Consider the following 17,788-nt stretch of genomic DNA (forward strand, 5'->3'; position numbering starts at 1 on the left):
CATATCATTACGTATATATTTTAAATTACTTTATAATTTTTCAATACATTTTATTACAACAAATAGATAACTTATGAATTAAATTTGATAGCAATTTAATATGGGTTAATTTTTATTAAAAATACCAATGAAGCTCATTAAGGGGACTCCAGTTGACCATATTTTAAGGAAAATAGCATAGGCAATTTAACATTATGGTGTAAATTTGCTTGTTAGTATGTGGAAAGTATATACACATTAGTATGTGTGAGATTAATCTGAAATCTTTATCAGCATTATCGTCCATTAATTTTATTGATTCAGTAGAAACCGTCCCCACGTCGACACGTCGTACCAAATATCATAGTCACAAATAAAATGAATTGCATATATATAATATAATTGAATAAACTATAAGCATTATAATAATAATAACATTAATCCTAGCATAAATTATTTCTAAAATTTATTCTCGATTTTTAACTTAAAATTTTTATAAAAATGTATTCTGTAATTAATGATTATTATTTATAATAATATAATGTACGTCATATGAACAATTCTGACGTATATTACCGTATTATAATCAATTATTCGTTGTATGAAAATGTGTTAAAATGAAATACGTTTCATTATATTATTATGTTACAAAGATGTTTAAAACTATTGTGAAAGATATTGGTTGAAAATTATTGCAATCCAAATATGAACACTGCGCTGTCATTTTTAAAATTATATTTAAATCCAAGTATATATTTAATAAATAATAATATAATTATATAATTTATACAATTTAAACTTCAGTTGAATATTATATTAATAATATAGATAGTAAATACTAGAGTGCCTCGAGCTTTATCCTAACCTAACCTATCGAGGCACTCTAGTAAATACTATTTGACTATAACCATACCATTAATCCTGCAAACTAAGGTTTTTATCCATTCTTGAGTCAAATAACTCCGGCAACATCGCTTCAAAATAAAATTTTTCCAATGATGATTTCATTTTTAAACATTTTTTGAAAAAGTATACCTGTATAAGAGGTAAACAAAATATAAAGAAAAATTTAACAATACGTTTTCAATATTATGTATTACCTTTAGGTGACCATATAAAATAACAAAATAATCGTTGAGTTATTTTTAATTGGCCCATAACTTGAAAATAGTAGTTGTGACTTTGTTTTAATTGCAAATTTCCTTGACTGTGTAGAGTTGCAAATTTTAATTTCCTAGATTCTATAGCTTCTTTTGGAGTTAATTATTTTATTGTTGTGGGACATTTTATTTTAATTATACCATTATTATCTATAAGTCCATCAGGACTTGGTACTAAAAACGGTTGATGCTCGTCTATGAAAAGTCCAGATTCTTGAATTTTAAATCCTGTTAATTGTTTAAACTTTGCCTTTGCAAAAGGTCCACACTCAATACCATACCTCGTATGCTCATTACCACAAAACGTTTTATACAATATTGATATAACTGTAAGTTTACAAATTTTTCCAAAATTCGATGCGGTTAATCGAATTTTTCTTTGTTCCATAATTCGCATTCCGATTGAAGTGTAGTCGATTTTTCTATAAATTTAATTTCATCGATATTTTTAATTATTATATTGTTCATATATTCCAATTTTTTTTACTTCGTAATCATTTCCATCCATATCCAGTTCTTCACATATATTTTTTCGCATTTTCCATAGTCATTATTTGGTAAGTTATTTTTAGTAACTCGTCTACTTCTTGGTTCAAATAAAAGTTTTCTTTTCATTTTACATATTTTTTTTCTTCTGTTTTCCACTTATAAAACGCTTCGTAAAATCACCAGGACTAAATTGAAAATCTTTTTATGCAAAATTCTAATACATTTTGGTCCTGTATTATAAGATAACACTGCAGCTATACATCGCGCTTGGTATTACCCTTTATGAGAAAAATGTATTCTTTTACCACCTACAAATTTAGCAACAATACTATTATAACCATCGACCAAATTACTGTTGACATTATAAATTAAACTTGAGGCATGATGAGTTAATAAATTTCTCCCATATAAAATATCTGTCCAAAGTCTAGATTTTTCTATGTCTAAAACATAATTTTTATTATTTTTTTTTTATCTTTTTTTTTACAAAAGTATGTTGCACAATTTTCATGATTTCCAAAAACATGGTATGGGTCATTCATAATATCATGTTTTAATAAATAATTTTTTCATTATGTGTTCCATCACTATTTTTTCTATATTCAATTGCCTTAGTAACTGCACAACGAAGTTTTTGTAAATTATTTCCCAAGGTGTTTCTTTGATCTCCGGATTTATATAGTTACGCAAATCATGGTTTTTGCATTCAATTTTTTGAATTAAAACATCAGGACCATAAGGTTTAGCGAGTAGTAATTTTTTACTAACACTGCTATCACCATCACCTATTAGTTTATTATATATAATATTATGCATTGCTATTCTTTCTTTGAAGCCCTCAACTATAATATCAGATTCTATAGAAGTAGAAGTTGAAGTCCAAATTTTATAGCACTTATGTTCACGAACTATATGGTTTGTTTTTAAGGCTCTATCACATATGGCACAGTACTTATTGCGGACACTCATAAATAAATATTTTTTTGTTCTATACCCAACAATTGATGCTACACCAGACGAAGCATTGTAATTGGATTTATAGGATCTTTTAGACCAGGCGCCATCAGCAACAACAGTTACAACCTTGTTCATCTACTTCCCCATTTTGAGCAGCGAGTTTTGCCTCCTCAATTCCAGCAAGTTTCATTTCATCTAACGTAACATTAAGGGGGCTATAATAATTCAATGTAAAATAACCCGCTGGGGTTTCGCCCCCACACCCAGTGACGGACTGGAATAAAAAAGCCCGGGGTGCAAAAACATTTTTAGGGCCCTATCAACATTCTATAAAATAAAAAAAACATATAATGCACTTTCTATTTTATTCTCAGCAAATTGTTTTAATGTATTCATTATAGTACATACTTATTTTCTGAAATAAGAAGAATTTCAGTTTTTAAACAATAGGACTGTATAAACTTAATCTTAATAATGTAAAATAAATTTAATTTTTTTTATAATAGTTACATTTTTATCTTTTGAAAACAATTAATAAACATCTTGTATTATATTTGTGTATATAAAATGTATAATTTTTAAAAATGTAATAATTTTGAAAATGTTGTAGAAATTTCTGAAATTTTATCAATTATACTTTCTGTATCAGGCAAATAATCGTTTTCTATACTTAGAAGAAGTTGCGCGTTTAATAAATCTTGTTCCATTGTTGAACGTAATCTGTTTTTTATAATTTTCAACTTGGAAAATGCCCTTTCACAATTTGTTTGTGTGCATGCCAGAGTTAATATATATTTATATAATATATATAAATTTGAATACGCTGCTGAATGCAAATTATATTTTTGTAAAAGTTTAAAAACGCATGGTATGCATTCTTCACAATCATTTTTTTTAATTTTAGATTTAGAAAAGTCGAAATATTTATCATCGCCATTGTTGTCATCACTACTTTCATCTTCGATTTGTTCACTATTTACTGGTTTATTTATCGATTGTACTATCGGTTTTTAAATGTGTTGGTCTTGCAAAAAAATTAAGTTTTGTTTGTTTTGGATCTCTACTCGATAATTGTAATTCTTTCTCAGACCGAATTTTACGTTTTTCAGCTCCACTTTTGTGCTTATAATATTTGTCTGCCATTATAAGCGTATACTTCAATACCAACTCTAAAAAATGAATGTTTCAAATTTTTTAATTTAAATGCATCGTATTCAAAGTATCACAAAAAATAAACATCGTTAAGTTAAAAAAAAAATGTTGTGGAAATAAAAAAGAGTTTTTTGTTTTTATTTCATTAGAATCATCTGTTGGAGTGTAAATATAAAATATAAATGCAAATATAAAACTTAGATATACTATTTCAGGACAATATTTAATACTAATATAATAATTTGATTTCGATAAAAAATAATAATTTAAAACATTAATGGTTTTTTATATAGGTTATAGGTAGTTAAAATAATGTGGACTAACTTTATTTAAAACAAAATATGAACATATGACTATCGTGTCGTCACAGACCTGGATTAAGGGTCAATTAATTGTACGAGTATCATATCTATTTTTACTGCGTCGTTGGTATTGATTGTGGTCGGAAGAATAACAACAACGATGACGACCGTTAATTTTATTGTGATTTTATTAAACACTTATGTCATAGAATAATAATTTATTATAGAAATGTCAGTGATCACCGTTTTGTGTTTACTGTTTATGGCAAATTTTTAATATTTGAATTCTCGATTGCTGAAGTGCTGAACGGCCAACGCTGGTATATTTAACCCTTTCAGTCCCGAATTATAACCTGATGGAAAAAAAATATTTCATGTGTTCTTTGCATTAAACAAACTCAAATTAAGAGAAATTTCGAGTTTTGAAATTTTTAGACTACCCAAACTTGAATTTTGGTGACTTATCATTATAATGGCATTTGGGCGTTAGATAGAAAAACTTACGTTGCCAATATAATGGCATTTGGGATTTAACATATAACACACTATATAATATAAATAACCTAATTAAGCTTTATTCATACTTTATCATCACTAAGCAACAGAATATTCAAAACGAAATAACGAGTAGGTACCCGACGAGATTCGGATAAACAATAAATGATAACAAATTACGAAGCGGCGAAACGCACGTGCACGGTGCACTATCACAGAATAATATAATCAGTTATTATAAAAAATTTGTATAATTTAATACGTATAATCCGGGCCTGCCTGCCGACAATATCTATGTATATTATTTCATAATTATTAATAAATAGAAAAATGTATTGATAGAAAAACTTTTAAAAAATGAATATAAGTACCTGTTTTTCTAGCAGACAGCAGTCAGTACTTTAGCAAGTCAAACGAAATTGAATAGTTATCGGCGAATCGACGTTATCGTCACTCGTCAACGTTGTCGGTCGTAATAATATAAAATGTGTGTGAGTGTGTCCATACGAATATAATAATATGATATGCTATATATATCTTTATAGCATGCGGAAATGTCAGACGATAATAATTAATAATAGAAACATTATATTATCTTAAATTCCCAAAATTATATACCTACGAAATACGAATTCAATAGTTGGTTATGTACTTATGTCTATTTTAATCATTTACAATTTATACTTTTGTATTATTTATTTTAATATTATGTTTTGATAATAAATACAATTAATAATAAGAATAAAATGTGATGGTGGCAAATAATGATAAAGTAATTATTTTCAATATAAAAAACCTTTTTTGTTTTTCTATGGGCCCGGGGTGCGATCGCACTTTAGCACCCCGGGCCAGTCCGCCACTGCCCACACCCCCTTCTCATGCAAAAGTAAAACTTATTACTATTAAAAATATAGATATGTTTAAATTTTACTAAAAATAACGTATATATAAAAATAATTAATATTTTATTTTAATAATAAATATCTAATTGTATCAGTAAAAATATTCAAAATATCATCGCTTTTTATATTTTTCGATGTATATTTTTCAATATATAGTATTGAAAGATCGCTGAACCTTAGCCAAGTTTTTATTTTTTTCATTGCACTGAAACTTCTTTCGCAAGTAGCCGAACTAATTGGTATTGTTAATGCTATTGTATTTTTATTATTTCTTATTTTACGATTTAAAAAAAAAAAACCAATAGATAATTATAAAAACAACGAAAAATATTTCTAACAAAGTTTCGATTTAGGGGGGGCTATTAAAATATTTGGGGGCTTAGCCCCTTCTCTGATGTCCTTCTGTGCATACCAGTTATCATAAATATGATATGATCGTGACATTAAATATGTTCAATTTGTAAACTAAAACGCATCCATTAGAGAAGTCACTTTACAGGGCGATATTTTTTATTTTATTATAAGAATAGAAGGCATGCCCCGGAGTCCCAGTGGCCTAGTCCAAACCTGACCGCTGCTAAACGCCGCTTTACTACCTACTTATTATTATATAAAATTATTCATTTTCCAACATTATGTTAGATAAGCGAAAATTGAAAATTAAGACTTAAAAAAAAATTTTATAGTAATAGCTATAACCAGCTGTTTTGTACTTGTTTTAAAACAAGGTATTGTTGCATTTAGGTGGTAAAAATCACTCACAATTTAATTAAAATAAACACTATATTACATAAATATGTATGTACATTAATGTGAAAAACAAATATCGATACTCGTTATAATTACGGATGAATCGCTGAATATATCGATACCTTAGATCATATACAATATATGTATATGATCTAAGATCGATACGCGTTACAATTATGGAGTAATTGCCGAATATATCGTGGAGAATGTCGCGGATTGTACTCACGAGCTTACTGACTTATTGAGCGTTTGACCAGCCGTTATGTATAAGCCTCGATTGTTCTGGAACATTTTCGAAATTACCCTAACGAGATAATCATCGAATATTCTAGAACATGGGATTTCCACTTATCCACTAACAATATTGTAAACAACTTTGACGACTCGCGGTGCGTTGTATACATCGCCACAGTATGTTAAATATCAGAGGGGGCAATGCCCTTTCTGATTTATTCTAGGGGGGTAATTGCCCTTCCCCCTTGCCCCCCCCCAGTTTACGCCTATGTTTTTGTAATTTCTCTTAACTCTCTATTTTTCCTTCTACTTTTTCTTTAAAAGGTATGTATAATAAGTAAATATTGCTGTATAATTTATAATTTATATTTAATATTAGTTTTGTTTGTAGATTAATCAGAACACTGATTAACACCTAGTGATTTCAGCTAAATTGCCAAGCCAATTTTTCAAATGTTTTATTGTGTATAATTATTTTTAACAAACAGTTTAGTGTTTCAGTAAGCTTTTTAGAGAAACATTAAAGGGGACACTTTACAAGTACAGTGAGAGGTAGGGGACTGAGTCTCTTTGCACCCCTACCACACTTAAAGCCCCGATTGGAAAAAACTTGGAAATTTGAATTGTAAAAACTCATTAGTTTCCAAAACAGAGTAGTTGAGCTATAGAATTGATTAATTCTTGTAATTTCTATGGTTGTCTTCAGCGATTGGATTTTAAGATACTGTAAAAGAATCCGATGAAAATACATGTACATAGATATTAAATGATAGGTCATACTTTAAAGTTTAGCCAATTGTAGGCCAATTGGATGGATGCGTTTTAGTTGTATTTGCTAAACCTAATCGAGTAACTGCTACTTACGTAAACCTTGGGTACCATCATGATGTAGGGAAATTATCTTCTTTATACCGTGGGTATTATGATATAATAAATTTATTTATTAACGATTATTATGGTGGGTACCGGGGTCGGCGTTACCTTTTGCGAGACCCTGGGCAAAACTTATTTTACCCATAACAATAGTCACCTGTAAGCTGTAGGCCGCATAGAGTAAGATAGAGGCGGTGTTAGCTATCAAAATCATAAATCACAATTGAATCCAATCCATCGGTCATTGACCCCAATTGAAGAGTCCAAGTAAGATAATTTTCTCCGTTAGTCGCGCTGTTTTCAACGAAAAGTATGTATATACGTATCACTTTTCATTTATTAAAGACAGCAAAACTAGTGGAGAAAATTATCCTACTTGGACTCTTCATGGGGGCAATGACCGACAGATTGGTTTCAATTTTGATAGCTAACGCCGCCTCTATCTTACTTTATGGTAAGCCGAAATTAAAGGCGATAACATGTAATCAGACTCTGTGACAGCTGTACGCAATATCGGGTAATGACTGATAAAATTTAAGAAATGCCATAAAACAAATGTCCTGTGTCCCGGTTTCTATACTGTACGGCGTGCCGTACGGGTCGTCGTTGGTGCATACATGATATGTTAAATATGAGATTTCCGAACAAAATATTTTTCAATGAAAATTTTAAGCGCGAGGCTCTGGATAAATGCCCCGTGTTGCCTTCCCCTAACGCCGGCCCTGGTAGGTACCATATTCAGCAGCTGTTTTATTCGATTATGAAATAGTTTTTTTATCATTTATAAATTTCCTAACGTTCGTAACGTAATATAAAAAAAAATTTTGGTCACACTGTACTCGTTATCATAATTACCAAAGGTTTTTCAACTTTCTTTTTGTCAATTATCATTAAATATACCATATTTTAATGTTTGATGTTTAACCATTAATCGACAGTTTTAGGTTTTCTTGTTGTATAAATATTTTTCTTCTATTATTAAACAATGTCCTGTAACAAACGTAGTTGACCAATGTCGGACATAGTTATTCGGCTAAAATGCCGTGCGGGGACGTTTCCGTTGACAGTTCCTTTGAATTGTGCAATATCGGATTTGATAGAGCAAGTGTCGGCACTAAGTGCCATACCAGTGTCCAGCATTAAAATATTGTTGGGTTTTCCACCGAAACCAATTCAAAAGTGTGATGGTACAGTCGAAGATGCAGGATTGAAGTCTGGTGATACGATTATAGCTGAGGTTAACTCGAGTGGTACTGATATTCAACAAGGCAAAGTGGAGAACGAGAATAAAGTTCTAAAGCATATCACAGAGCAGGAGGTTGGAGACGGATTGCCATTGATCTTGCGTAAAGTTGTACCAGCTGATAATTCTTGTTTGTTCACTAGTTTGGGATTTGTGTTGGGAGGTAATAGTCATATGTTATTCATAATTGTTAACTATATTTTTGTCAAGTTTTTGGAATAGGATATTTTCTTGCTATATAGACACTAGTTATATCACTCAGTTTATCTAATCTACACCTCTATAGTTATTTTTATTTTATGAATCTTTTTTTTCAATATTATTAAATCTTTGAATATATCATTGTATTTGAGCTTATGATATAGAATATTTAAAAATTGTAGATTATAGTTCTCTTACTTTTTTTAACTAATGACTATATTAATTCTCAACAAATGTTACAGTACTTTGTTTTTACCATAGAACATGTTTATAGTAAAATGGTAAAAGGACGTTTCGCCCCGTCTATTATTAAGATAGGACATTTGGTCTACAGAAGTTATATAGATTTATTTATACCTACCCATAGAACGTTTGGTCCCTGGAATTTTAAATCACTAAATTTAAATCTTTTATTCTTTTTAACTTAAAATTTAAATTATTTTAAAACGCACAATTGCACAACAAATTTAAATCCAAACTAACATAATCGGCAATGGCTACAGGCACCCACCAATAAAAAAAAAAAATAATTATAATGATAATAATAATAATTTAGTTACAATTATATCAAGTAAACTTAAATTATAAAATTTATAATATTATTGAATAATATATGATTATTATATATATATATATATATATATATATCATTATTCAATGAACTGTCACAAATTTTATTTATTTATCTAGGTTTGAGAAAATTAAAAGGTTTTATTGTTTTAATAAATATTAAATATTTGATAATATTTTTCAGGTAAAATTGATTTGACTAGTGGTAATTATATGCGTGAAGTAATAGCTAATGCAGTAAACAGTGACCAAGCATATTTTAGTGATGCAGTACTTGGGAAATCAAATGCAGACTACTGCGAATGGATAAGAAATCCAAATTCGTGGGGCGGTGCTATTGAAGTGTCTATATTGTCAAATTTTTATGGTATAGAAATAGATGTAATTGATACTCAAAGTGGTTCTATTAGTAAATTTGGCGAAGACAAAAGCTATCCTCATCGAGCATTTCTCATTTATGATGGTATTCATTATGATCCATTATACTTGGAATCCTCTAATTTACTTGTTAGTATCATTCATTTTTGTTATTTTTACTAATTTAACCTCCTATAAAAACTAATTATTTTTCATTTCAGCCTGGAGATGTTATTCAAACATTATACCCAACAAATGATGATCGTATGTTAGAAGCTGCTCAAATGTTAGCTAATGAAGCTAAATCTAGTAGACAGTATACAGATGTTAATCGATTTACTTTAAAGTGCCTGGATTGTGGTTGTATTATGATTGGACAATCGCAAGCACAAGAACATGCCAAATTGACTGCTCATACAAATTTCAATGAATATTAATACATTTATTTGCAATACTAAATAGCGTTCACCTATTTGTTTTTAACTTTTATTACATTTTAGTTCATAAATTACATTTTGATTTGGTGTTGTTATTTTTTGGTAATTTTTAAGCAATTAATTTCACGTTTAATAGATTTAATAAAATATATTGTGTTATCTTGGTAATAAATATTAGTAAACAATGTTCAAACATTGTACATTTTAACATTTAGCATTAAAGACTGGATTTTCAATTTGATTACATTTTTGCATGTTATTATGATTTAAATTAATTATAATTTCAATACAAAATATTTTTGGAAAAATAAAATATTTATTAAAACAGTATAATATGTAATTATTAAAACATGATTATTTTTTTTTTTACATTAAAAAACAAATGTTAATATGTTTCTTATAAATTGTACCTAAAGGTAGGATGCAGTTCAGTATATTACTTCTTTTGATATAAATTAACTAATATTGAGCTTCATTTTTTTTTCATTTTTTTTTTGGTAAATTCTATTAAATGAATATCGTTACCTTTCATAAGTTCATATATATCTAATTCATTGTCTTGTCCCAAATCTTCTAAAGATTTATGTATACAATTAAGTTTCCATTTGGCAGCAAGTTCTTCCAATCTAAATTCTGGGTTTCTTTCATGATATGTGGTCATAAACTTGGCCAAAGGATTTCGATCTAGTAAATATGATACAGTAACTATTAAGTCCTCATACAAATTTGGCTCATAAAAACAATCTGATCCAATAATGAGATCAAATGATCCAACTTTTTCTGTAAGGTCACGGAAAAAGTATCCCCATTGCAATCCAAGTATTCTGATCTAGTTAAATTCAATTGATTATAAAAATGAATTAAATTATTAAAAAATGGCATGAATTCTATAATAATTACTTGTTCAGGATACAAGCTGTTCATATAACAACATTTTTGAATGTGCTTGATAGTTCCGGGTATAGAAGGGTCATCAGTTAACGTAACAATAGCTCCACATTTAGCTGCCACTATACCAGGTAGAGAAGTTCCGGATCCAACTTCTAATATTCTTTTGCCCGGTAATTCTAGTCTATGTTCCCATATTATCCATGCCAACACGGGTGAAGCAGGCCAAACATAATAATGATAATCTCCTTCTAGAGCCTGTATAGTTTAAATAGTAATAATAATATTTTACATTTATTGAATTATTTTTTAAATAAAAAATTGTTTGGATTATACAATTACATAAACAGCAATAAGATTTTTTTTACAGAATATGAAAACTGGTATTATACCTGGGGAATGGATATTAGCAAAGAGTCATACTGATGAATTTGGCTGGCACTACATGCTTCATTTGAATTTCTAATTCTTTTTGTTGAAAACATAAAATTTTTAATACTATACTGAAGTCCTTTATCACCCTCCATCCAATTTTCTGATATAGTTGAACTGTACCCTAAGGTGAATAATGGTTCTGATGTGGTTTTAAACTGCGGAGGAGGAGCTTTAATAGGATTAATGGTCCAATCCAAACAATTTGGAGGTATTTGTTCAGTAGATGGCAATCTTAAGCTCGAAGTCGTTGGATATATATATGAGGGTTGTTCAGCGTTTACAGCCATCGACATGTATGTAGGAAAATTTGGGGTGTTCGACCAGACAGACAAGGGCAACGGAAACGTGAGTGATTGTCCGGAAGATGTGGAAGGTTCTGCTGCAACCATTTCGTAATGATAAGGAGGGAAATGGATTTGTTCATCCACATTCGTTGGTGGTTTTTGATCATCACTTTTCGACGTCGACGGTCCGGGTTGGCAATATGGCGTTAAATTTGAATTCATAATGATCACAATTGTAACCCGGGTTCAGTTCATAGTAAGCAACTTCGTGTATCTAAAAAACGTTTTCTCAATTGATTTTTCGAAGGTAAATAATCGTTCTATTCTTGAAGCAAAATTAAAACACGGTGTTTTGAAAAAAACAAAAGTTCTTTACAATGCTTATCTTCAGGCGACCGTCGTAAACATTGATTCACGTTGATAAAAGTATCATGATAGAGATTACCAGAGCGCGTTACAATGGACACTGATAGTGGCCGGTGGCATACCTGTGAACCACTTTTTGGGGGGGGGCATAAATTAATTGTACAATTTTTTATGGTTATAATGTAATCTGAAACTTCATTATAAATTATTACTAAATATTTAAAACTCATATTGATCACTTGATATCAATAATAACCACATTATAAAATAGTGACTATATGTGACCATCACTCCTAATTCCAATTCGGTCGAATATTGATATTTTATATTACATTGATAAGTGATATTAAAAACTTTTGATATCAAACACGATTATAATCAGTGAAAATTAAAAATATTTATAATTTACACTATTTAAGTTAAATAATTAATTTGCATTATGGCATCAAAAAACTTCTCGGGGGGGGGGGGTCAAATGTCTCTGTTGCCCTCCCCACAGGTACGCCGCTGATAGTGACATTGATTAAATATACATATATATTTAGTCAATGATAGTGGTTACGGGCCTTGTGCCGCCCAAAAATAAAAACTAATAAACCTCTAGTGTCCAAGCTCCATACGCCGTTCCAGTGGCGCAGCTATGATAGGTTTTCGCGGGGGGGGGGGGGGGTAAGAGGTTGTGAATTTAGAAAAAATAAACAGATGTTTGGTGGGGATAAGGAAGTAAGATTAAGTTAGTATTATGAGTAAAATATTTAAATTACAAATTAAACTGTTTAACTTATATTTCATATTGTGATACCACAAAAAAAGTATTAAACAATCGACTATCGAGAAATCGTAGTAGCAAGGTTATTGATGTTTTAAAGTTGATTGGACCGTGACAAAACGTCATGTTATTATTATTTATTGTTAACAATATATTCTTATCTATCATATTACGAATAATATTCATATTTCATATCAATCAGCCGTTTCGCGTGTTCAAAATGAACCATTTTTTTTTTCTACATAGAATTTGTAAAAATCTCAGAAAAATTTTGAGGGAGGATTATACTCCTAGTTGCGTCACTGCGCCGATATCATTGATCTCATTAAATTTCGTACCAGCGCTATAGTATTTTATTATCATAGACATACCTATAATATAATAATATAATCATGAACATTAAGAACTATAATTTAAAGTACGTACTCTAATGTTCACGAATATAATATTATATATCAAGGGCTTAAAATATATATAGATACCTATATCTTCTAAGACCGTGATATATATATATAAATGATAATTATGGATACTAGTATATGTTTATGTTCATTATCATCATTCATTTCAGATATATAAAAATTGTATTTTTAAATATGTATCTGTGATTTCGACTTCAAATCTTATCAATTATTCAATCATTAATATTTTAAATTACGAAATTTTAGAATATCATTTATAATATTTGTTTTGAGTTTACATAATATGTACTTTGTACTTTATATTATGAAGTTATAGTAAAATTGCAATATTAAACTTCTTAAACCCCATTTTATGATTTAAATTTAAAATGGAAACTCACGTTTTTATTACTTCTGATTGAAAAAAATTTGGTGAATTAACTGAACAATTATTCAACTATGAATGGATTAAACATAAACCTTATACTAGAGTTAAGGTTATGCCTAGTTAAGGTCTATGGGATTAAATTATTTAGTTGGGTTTTAAACACAAATTGGTTAGTTTATCAAGAATTAGTTAATCCACAGAAGTATGTGTATTATTTTACAGTCAATTTTTTCTATTCATAAAATGGTTCTATGGATAAATGATATATTTCTACTATACGGAGCACCCAAAATTTCGAATTTTTTTTAAGTCAACTTATAAATTTTTTAACGCTGAAAACGATGGTACTTACGAAGATTGGCGCAGACGATTATTTTGGAAGTTACAGCCTATTGAAGACATTATTTATAATTCGAGAAAATAATTTATTGTAAAAAAACTGTTGTCATATAGTATACGGTCTACCTGCCTTTTTTTACATAGGCTTAAGTTTATTTTTAATAGATACACTTTAATCTTTTTCTTCGGTCAACACTTTATGTTTATTGCCTTATACACAGATAACAATATTTCGAAATGTTGTAAAAGTATGGGCTCAATAGCTCAGTACGTCATTAATTGCGCAACACAATTTATATTTTACACATTTAGTATGTTGGAAAAAGATTTTTATTCAATTATTAGTAGTGACGAATCAACCACAAATTTTTTAATTAGCAAAAATATTGTGGCAAATAATGAAAATACCGAATGTATTAAGTGTGGAAGTGCTATGAATTTATACCTACGCAAGGAGATGGGTAAGGAAAGAAGAATTTTACGTTGTAAGAGAAAGGAATGTCAAACAACACAAAGCTTAAGGTAAGAAAATTATTTTCTTATATTCATTTAGCTTATTTAATCATAATTGTGTATACTATTATACAGGCCCGGCTCAAGGAATAGGTGACATAGGCCCACGCCTAGAACGGCATTTTTCCTGGACAATTTTTATGTATAAAAAAAATGATTGATAAAATATTTACACGTAAGGGACGGCAAAAACTAAATTTCGCCCATGTTTGTTTAAATACTTGAGCCGAGCCAGCTATTATAGGAAAGATAATGCTTTCTGGACTTTTATTGACAAAAATGGTCGTCTAAATAGTGGACTAAGCCTCAGTCAACAGTTAGAACTGGTGTTCTACTGGACTCAAGGTTTATTCAATAAAACAATTATGACATTAACTGGGAGATCGTCCAACACTGTATATGACAGGATGAATTTGTGTTGGAATATACCAGTGAAAATGTTTGAAAAACGTAATAAATTTGGAGGACCTAATATTATCATATAAGTCGACGAATGTTTGTTAAGATGATCCAGAAAAAAATCATAATTTATACAATCATTTATATAATCATCATTATGTTGTTACAGGTCGATATTGACTTGTTGATTTGCCGAGTGAAAATATCGAAGACGAAAATGAAGACCCTCTTGAAAATGGAAAAAGAAATTATGGTAGACGAATGAACGGTCCTTGAGTGTTTGGATTATGCGACAATAGTGAGAAACGATATTTTGTTGTCGAAAAGCGGGGCAAGTAAACTTTGCATGATATTATTAAAAAGGGGTTGTATTGAGTTTTATTAAATACTCTAATGGGTGGCCAGCGTATAACGGGATCATCCAATATGGTTGAACGCATAATACAGTTAACCAAAGCGAAAATTTTGTTGATCCACTTACACAAGCGCACACTCAACGGATCGAAAGTTTATGGAAACCATCACTTTTAAAAGTAGTTAAAAATATGTGTGGTACAAGTCCTGATCTCCTTCCAAGGTAAAATTATTATAATTTATGTAAAATAAATTTAACGTAATACGTATAATACAATGATACATATTATTGCAGATATCTCATGGAAACATGGTGACGTGGCATAAATAAATCAGATTTATTTAATGCATTTTTGTATAACATATTACATTTTATTTATTTATACTCATTGACAACAATTTTTTTGACAAACTAATTTTTAATTATTAATTTTTTACTATTACTACTACAATAATTATACTTTAATATTATGATATAATTTTTAATTTATTTATTTGCGGTAGACCATATACAATATTCGTAAATCGCCGGTAAATCGCATACTATACTCGTAAATTCACCGGTAGACCGCATACTATATGACAGCCAAAAAAACTATTTATTTACTAAAAATTTATTATATTTAGTAATTTTAGATTCTGAATTAAAAAACGAAGATAGAATAAAGATATTGGTTGTGTGTTTTTTTAATAATTTTAAATTTTTTGTGCCTGTGTACAAGATTTTAACCAGAAGAGTTTATCCAATCATGAGTGGTTTCTGATAGGAAATACTATCTAACTAGTGATTTAGAAGAGTAACTTTACGAAATTCCCTAGAGTTTTCTTGACACATAATTGCCAAAACTGACAAAAAAAACTTCAATATTTCAGACAAAATGTATTTTATTTTTTCAAAACAACTCACTAGGTAGATATTGATTATAGGGACTTGAAATGTTGACTGAATGCTTTTATCACCGTTCGCTATGGATGGTACAATTTTCAGTTAATTTCGACATTTTTTGAGCTATTTATTATTATTTGAAAATTTTATGTTTTCTCATTATATTTCATAAATTGTCAATTAAATTCACTGCTAGTGTAAGTTCATAACTAGGTTTCTAGGTATCCAAAAAGCTAAATGTATAAATGTATACTATTCATACATTATAAATACGCTATAAACAATTTTATTATTTCATTATTATTTTAGGGTACCTGTGCTCTATATATTTTTTTTTGAAAGTAACTCTAGGATCTAGAGTGTAGGTAAAGCTTTTTTTATTTTAGTTTAGATTATGTTATGATTATTCTATGTTTATTTTGACATAGGCTGTCTAGATAATTTGTATTAGCTTTGCACAATCTACGTTCTACCATTGATTATAGATAGTATAATATCCATAATCAATGGTTCTACTATTAAGATTTTAGAGCAAATTTTTTCAAAAATTTTCTAGTGCATTATAGTATATAATTACCGAGGGTCATAAAAAAAAAAAAATTCTTAGTGGGTCAAGAATTTCAACTTTTTTTTTTAATTTAATAGAATATTAAAGAATATTAAAAAATGTAAGCACATTTTAATATATGTACAGTGATAAATTTAATTATTTATTATATACTGATTTTTATAAAACTTTGGATTAGTACCCCTACTCAACTCAAAACTACTATCGTGGAAAACGAAAATAACGTTATACAAAGTTCTGATAAGACCGGTAGCACTATACGCTAACGGCACATGGGCAACAGTAAAGACGGATAAAAATAGACTAGCTACGTTTGAACGAAAGGTTCTTAGAAGAATTATTAGGGCCAAAAAGAAACATTCTTGGGGACTTCGAATTAAGAAAAAACCGAGAAGTAGAAGAACTATATGGTAAAACAAATATAATTGGAGTCCTTAAGTTTAGTAGACTTGGATGGGCTGGGCATGTGTGGAGGTCCGAAGGCTCAATAGGATTGGCCAGTAGCTGGAAGCCGGACATAAGAAGGCCAAGGGACGACCCAGACAGCGTTGGAAAGACAGGATTATAAAAGATACATCGAAATTTAGAGTAAACGACGGAAAAGAACTAGCTCATGATAGAGATAGATGGAGGCAGTTGGTCGTAGCGGCAATGGACCTAAATGGCCCGTAAAAGCTAAAAGAAGAAGAAGATTGTTATAAATAAGATAATAATATAAAGTATAAACATATATTTGTTTTTAATATGAATAATAATATAATTTTTGTTCAAATTTATAAGATATTTTGATTGCTAACTGCCGAACGTTTGATAAATCTTCTTTAGAAAAATTTGAATACGAGTATAATTCGACAAGATTTGCAAGGCTTGAATAAAATTGAAATTGTGTTTTTAAATAATTGTTAAATTGAAGTTCTATAATTTATAATTGTAAAGAAGTTACAATTTTTTCTGAATACATATTAAAATAATTTTAAAATAAATCAATAAACTTTTCATTTTCTCGAATGTTTTAAATGTTGATGAATCATTGTCTCAGAAGTACAACATAATCTTTTTATTTTTAAATAGCACATATTTTTGAAATGGCAAAAATC

At 29.2% G+C, this 17,788-nt stretch overlaps 3 protein-coding genes across 5 annotated transcripts; 2 read left to right on the top strand and 1 right to left on the bottom strand.

The window, feature by feature from the left end:
- Positions 1–8,212: 8,212 nt before the first annotated feature.
- LOC112679342 (ubiquitin thioesterase OTU1) lies at positions 8,213–10,196 on the top strand. The gene is made up of 3 exons (XM_025549115.1): positions 8,213–8,699; positions 9,492–9,814; positions 9,886–10,196. Exons 1-3 carry the CDS (start codon positions 8,306–8,308, stop codon positions 10,099–10,101), a joined length of 933 nt encoding a protein of 310 aa, XP_025404900.1. The 5' UTR covers positions 8,213–8,305; the 3' UTR covers positions 10,102–10,196.
- A 274-nt stretch (positions 10,197–10,470) lies between these two features.
- LOC112679349 (methyltransferase-like protein 23) lies at positions 10,471–12,124 on the bottom strand. The gene is made up of 3 exons (XM_025549127.1): positions 11,382–12,124; positions 11,002–11,247; positions 10,471–10,930 (listed from the first exon to the last, which is right to left on the bottom strand). Exons 1-3 carry the CDS (start codon positions 11,928–11,930, stop codon positions 10,574–10,576), a joined length of 1,152 nt encoding a protein of 383 aa, XP_025404912.1. The 5' UTR covers positions 11,931–12,124; the 3' UTR covers positions 10,471–10,573.
- Positions 12,125–13,906: 1,782 nt separating this feature from the next.
- LOC112679839 lies at positions 13,907–15,643 on the top strand. 3 transcript variants are annotated; one of them, XR_003148260.1, is made up of 3 exons: positions 13,907–14,493; positions 15,053–15,460; positions 15,533–15,643. XR_003148260.1 is itself a non-coding variant. In XM_025549776.1 (2 exons), exons 1-2 carry the CDS (start codon positions 14,171–14,173, stop codon positions 15,069–15,071), a joined length of 342 nt encoding a protein of 113 aa, XP_025405561.1. In that variant the 5' UTR covers positions 13,907–14,170; the 3' UTR covers positions 15,072–15,643. The 3 variants fall into 3 exon arrangements, 2 of the variants coding, with proteins under 2 accessions (XP_025405561.1, XP_025405552.1); XM_025549776.1 differs by having other exon boundaries at positions 15,053–15,643; XM_025549767.1 differs by lacking the exons at positions 15,053–15,460; positions 15,533–15,643 and adding an exon at positions 14,560–14,957.
- Positions 15,644–17,788: the final 2,145 nt, after the last annotated feature.

Source organism: Sipha flava, unplaced genomic scaffold, assembly GCF_003268045.1.
Source record: "Sipha flava isolate LNK unplaced genomic scaffold, YSA_version1 100_pilon_pilon, whole genome shotgun sequence".
Lineage (NCBI taxonomy): Eukaryota > Metazoa > Arthropoda > Insecta > Hemiptera > Aphididae > Sipha > Sipha flava.

Coding starts and splice junctions, on each gene's coding strand:
- LOC112679342 (XM_025549115.1), top strand. CDS start 8,306: ATGTCGGACATAGTTATTCGGCTAAAATGCCGTGCGGGGACGTTTCCG. Junction 8,700..9,491: donor TTTGGGATTTGTGTTGGGAG/GTAATAGTCATA, acceptor AATATTTTTCAG/GTAAAATTGATTTGACTAGT. Junction 9,815..9,885: donor TGGAATCCTCTAATTTACTT/GTTAGTATCATT, acceptor TTTTCATTTCAG/CCTGGAGATGTTATTCAAAC.
- LOC112679839 (XM_025549767.1), top strand. CDS start 14,171: ATGTTTATTGCCTTATACACAGATAACAATATTTCGAAATGTTGTAAA. Junction 14,494..14,559: donor CAAACAACACAAAGCTTAAG/GTAAGAAAATTA, acceptor ACTATTATACAG/GCCCGGCTCAAGGAATAGGT.
- LOC112679349 (XM_025549127.1), bottom strand. CDS start 11,930: ATGAATTCAAATTTAACGCCATATTGCCAACCCGGACCGTCGACGTCG. Junction 11,248..11,381: donor TGCTAATATCCATTCCCCAG/GTATAATACCAG, acceptor TAAACTATACAG/GCTCTAGAAGGAGATTATCA. Junction 10,931..11,001: donor ACAGCTTGTATCCTGAACAA/GTAATTATTATA, acceptor GAATTTAACTAG/ATCAGAATACTTGGATTGCA.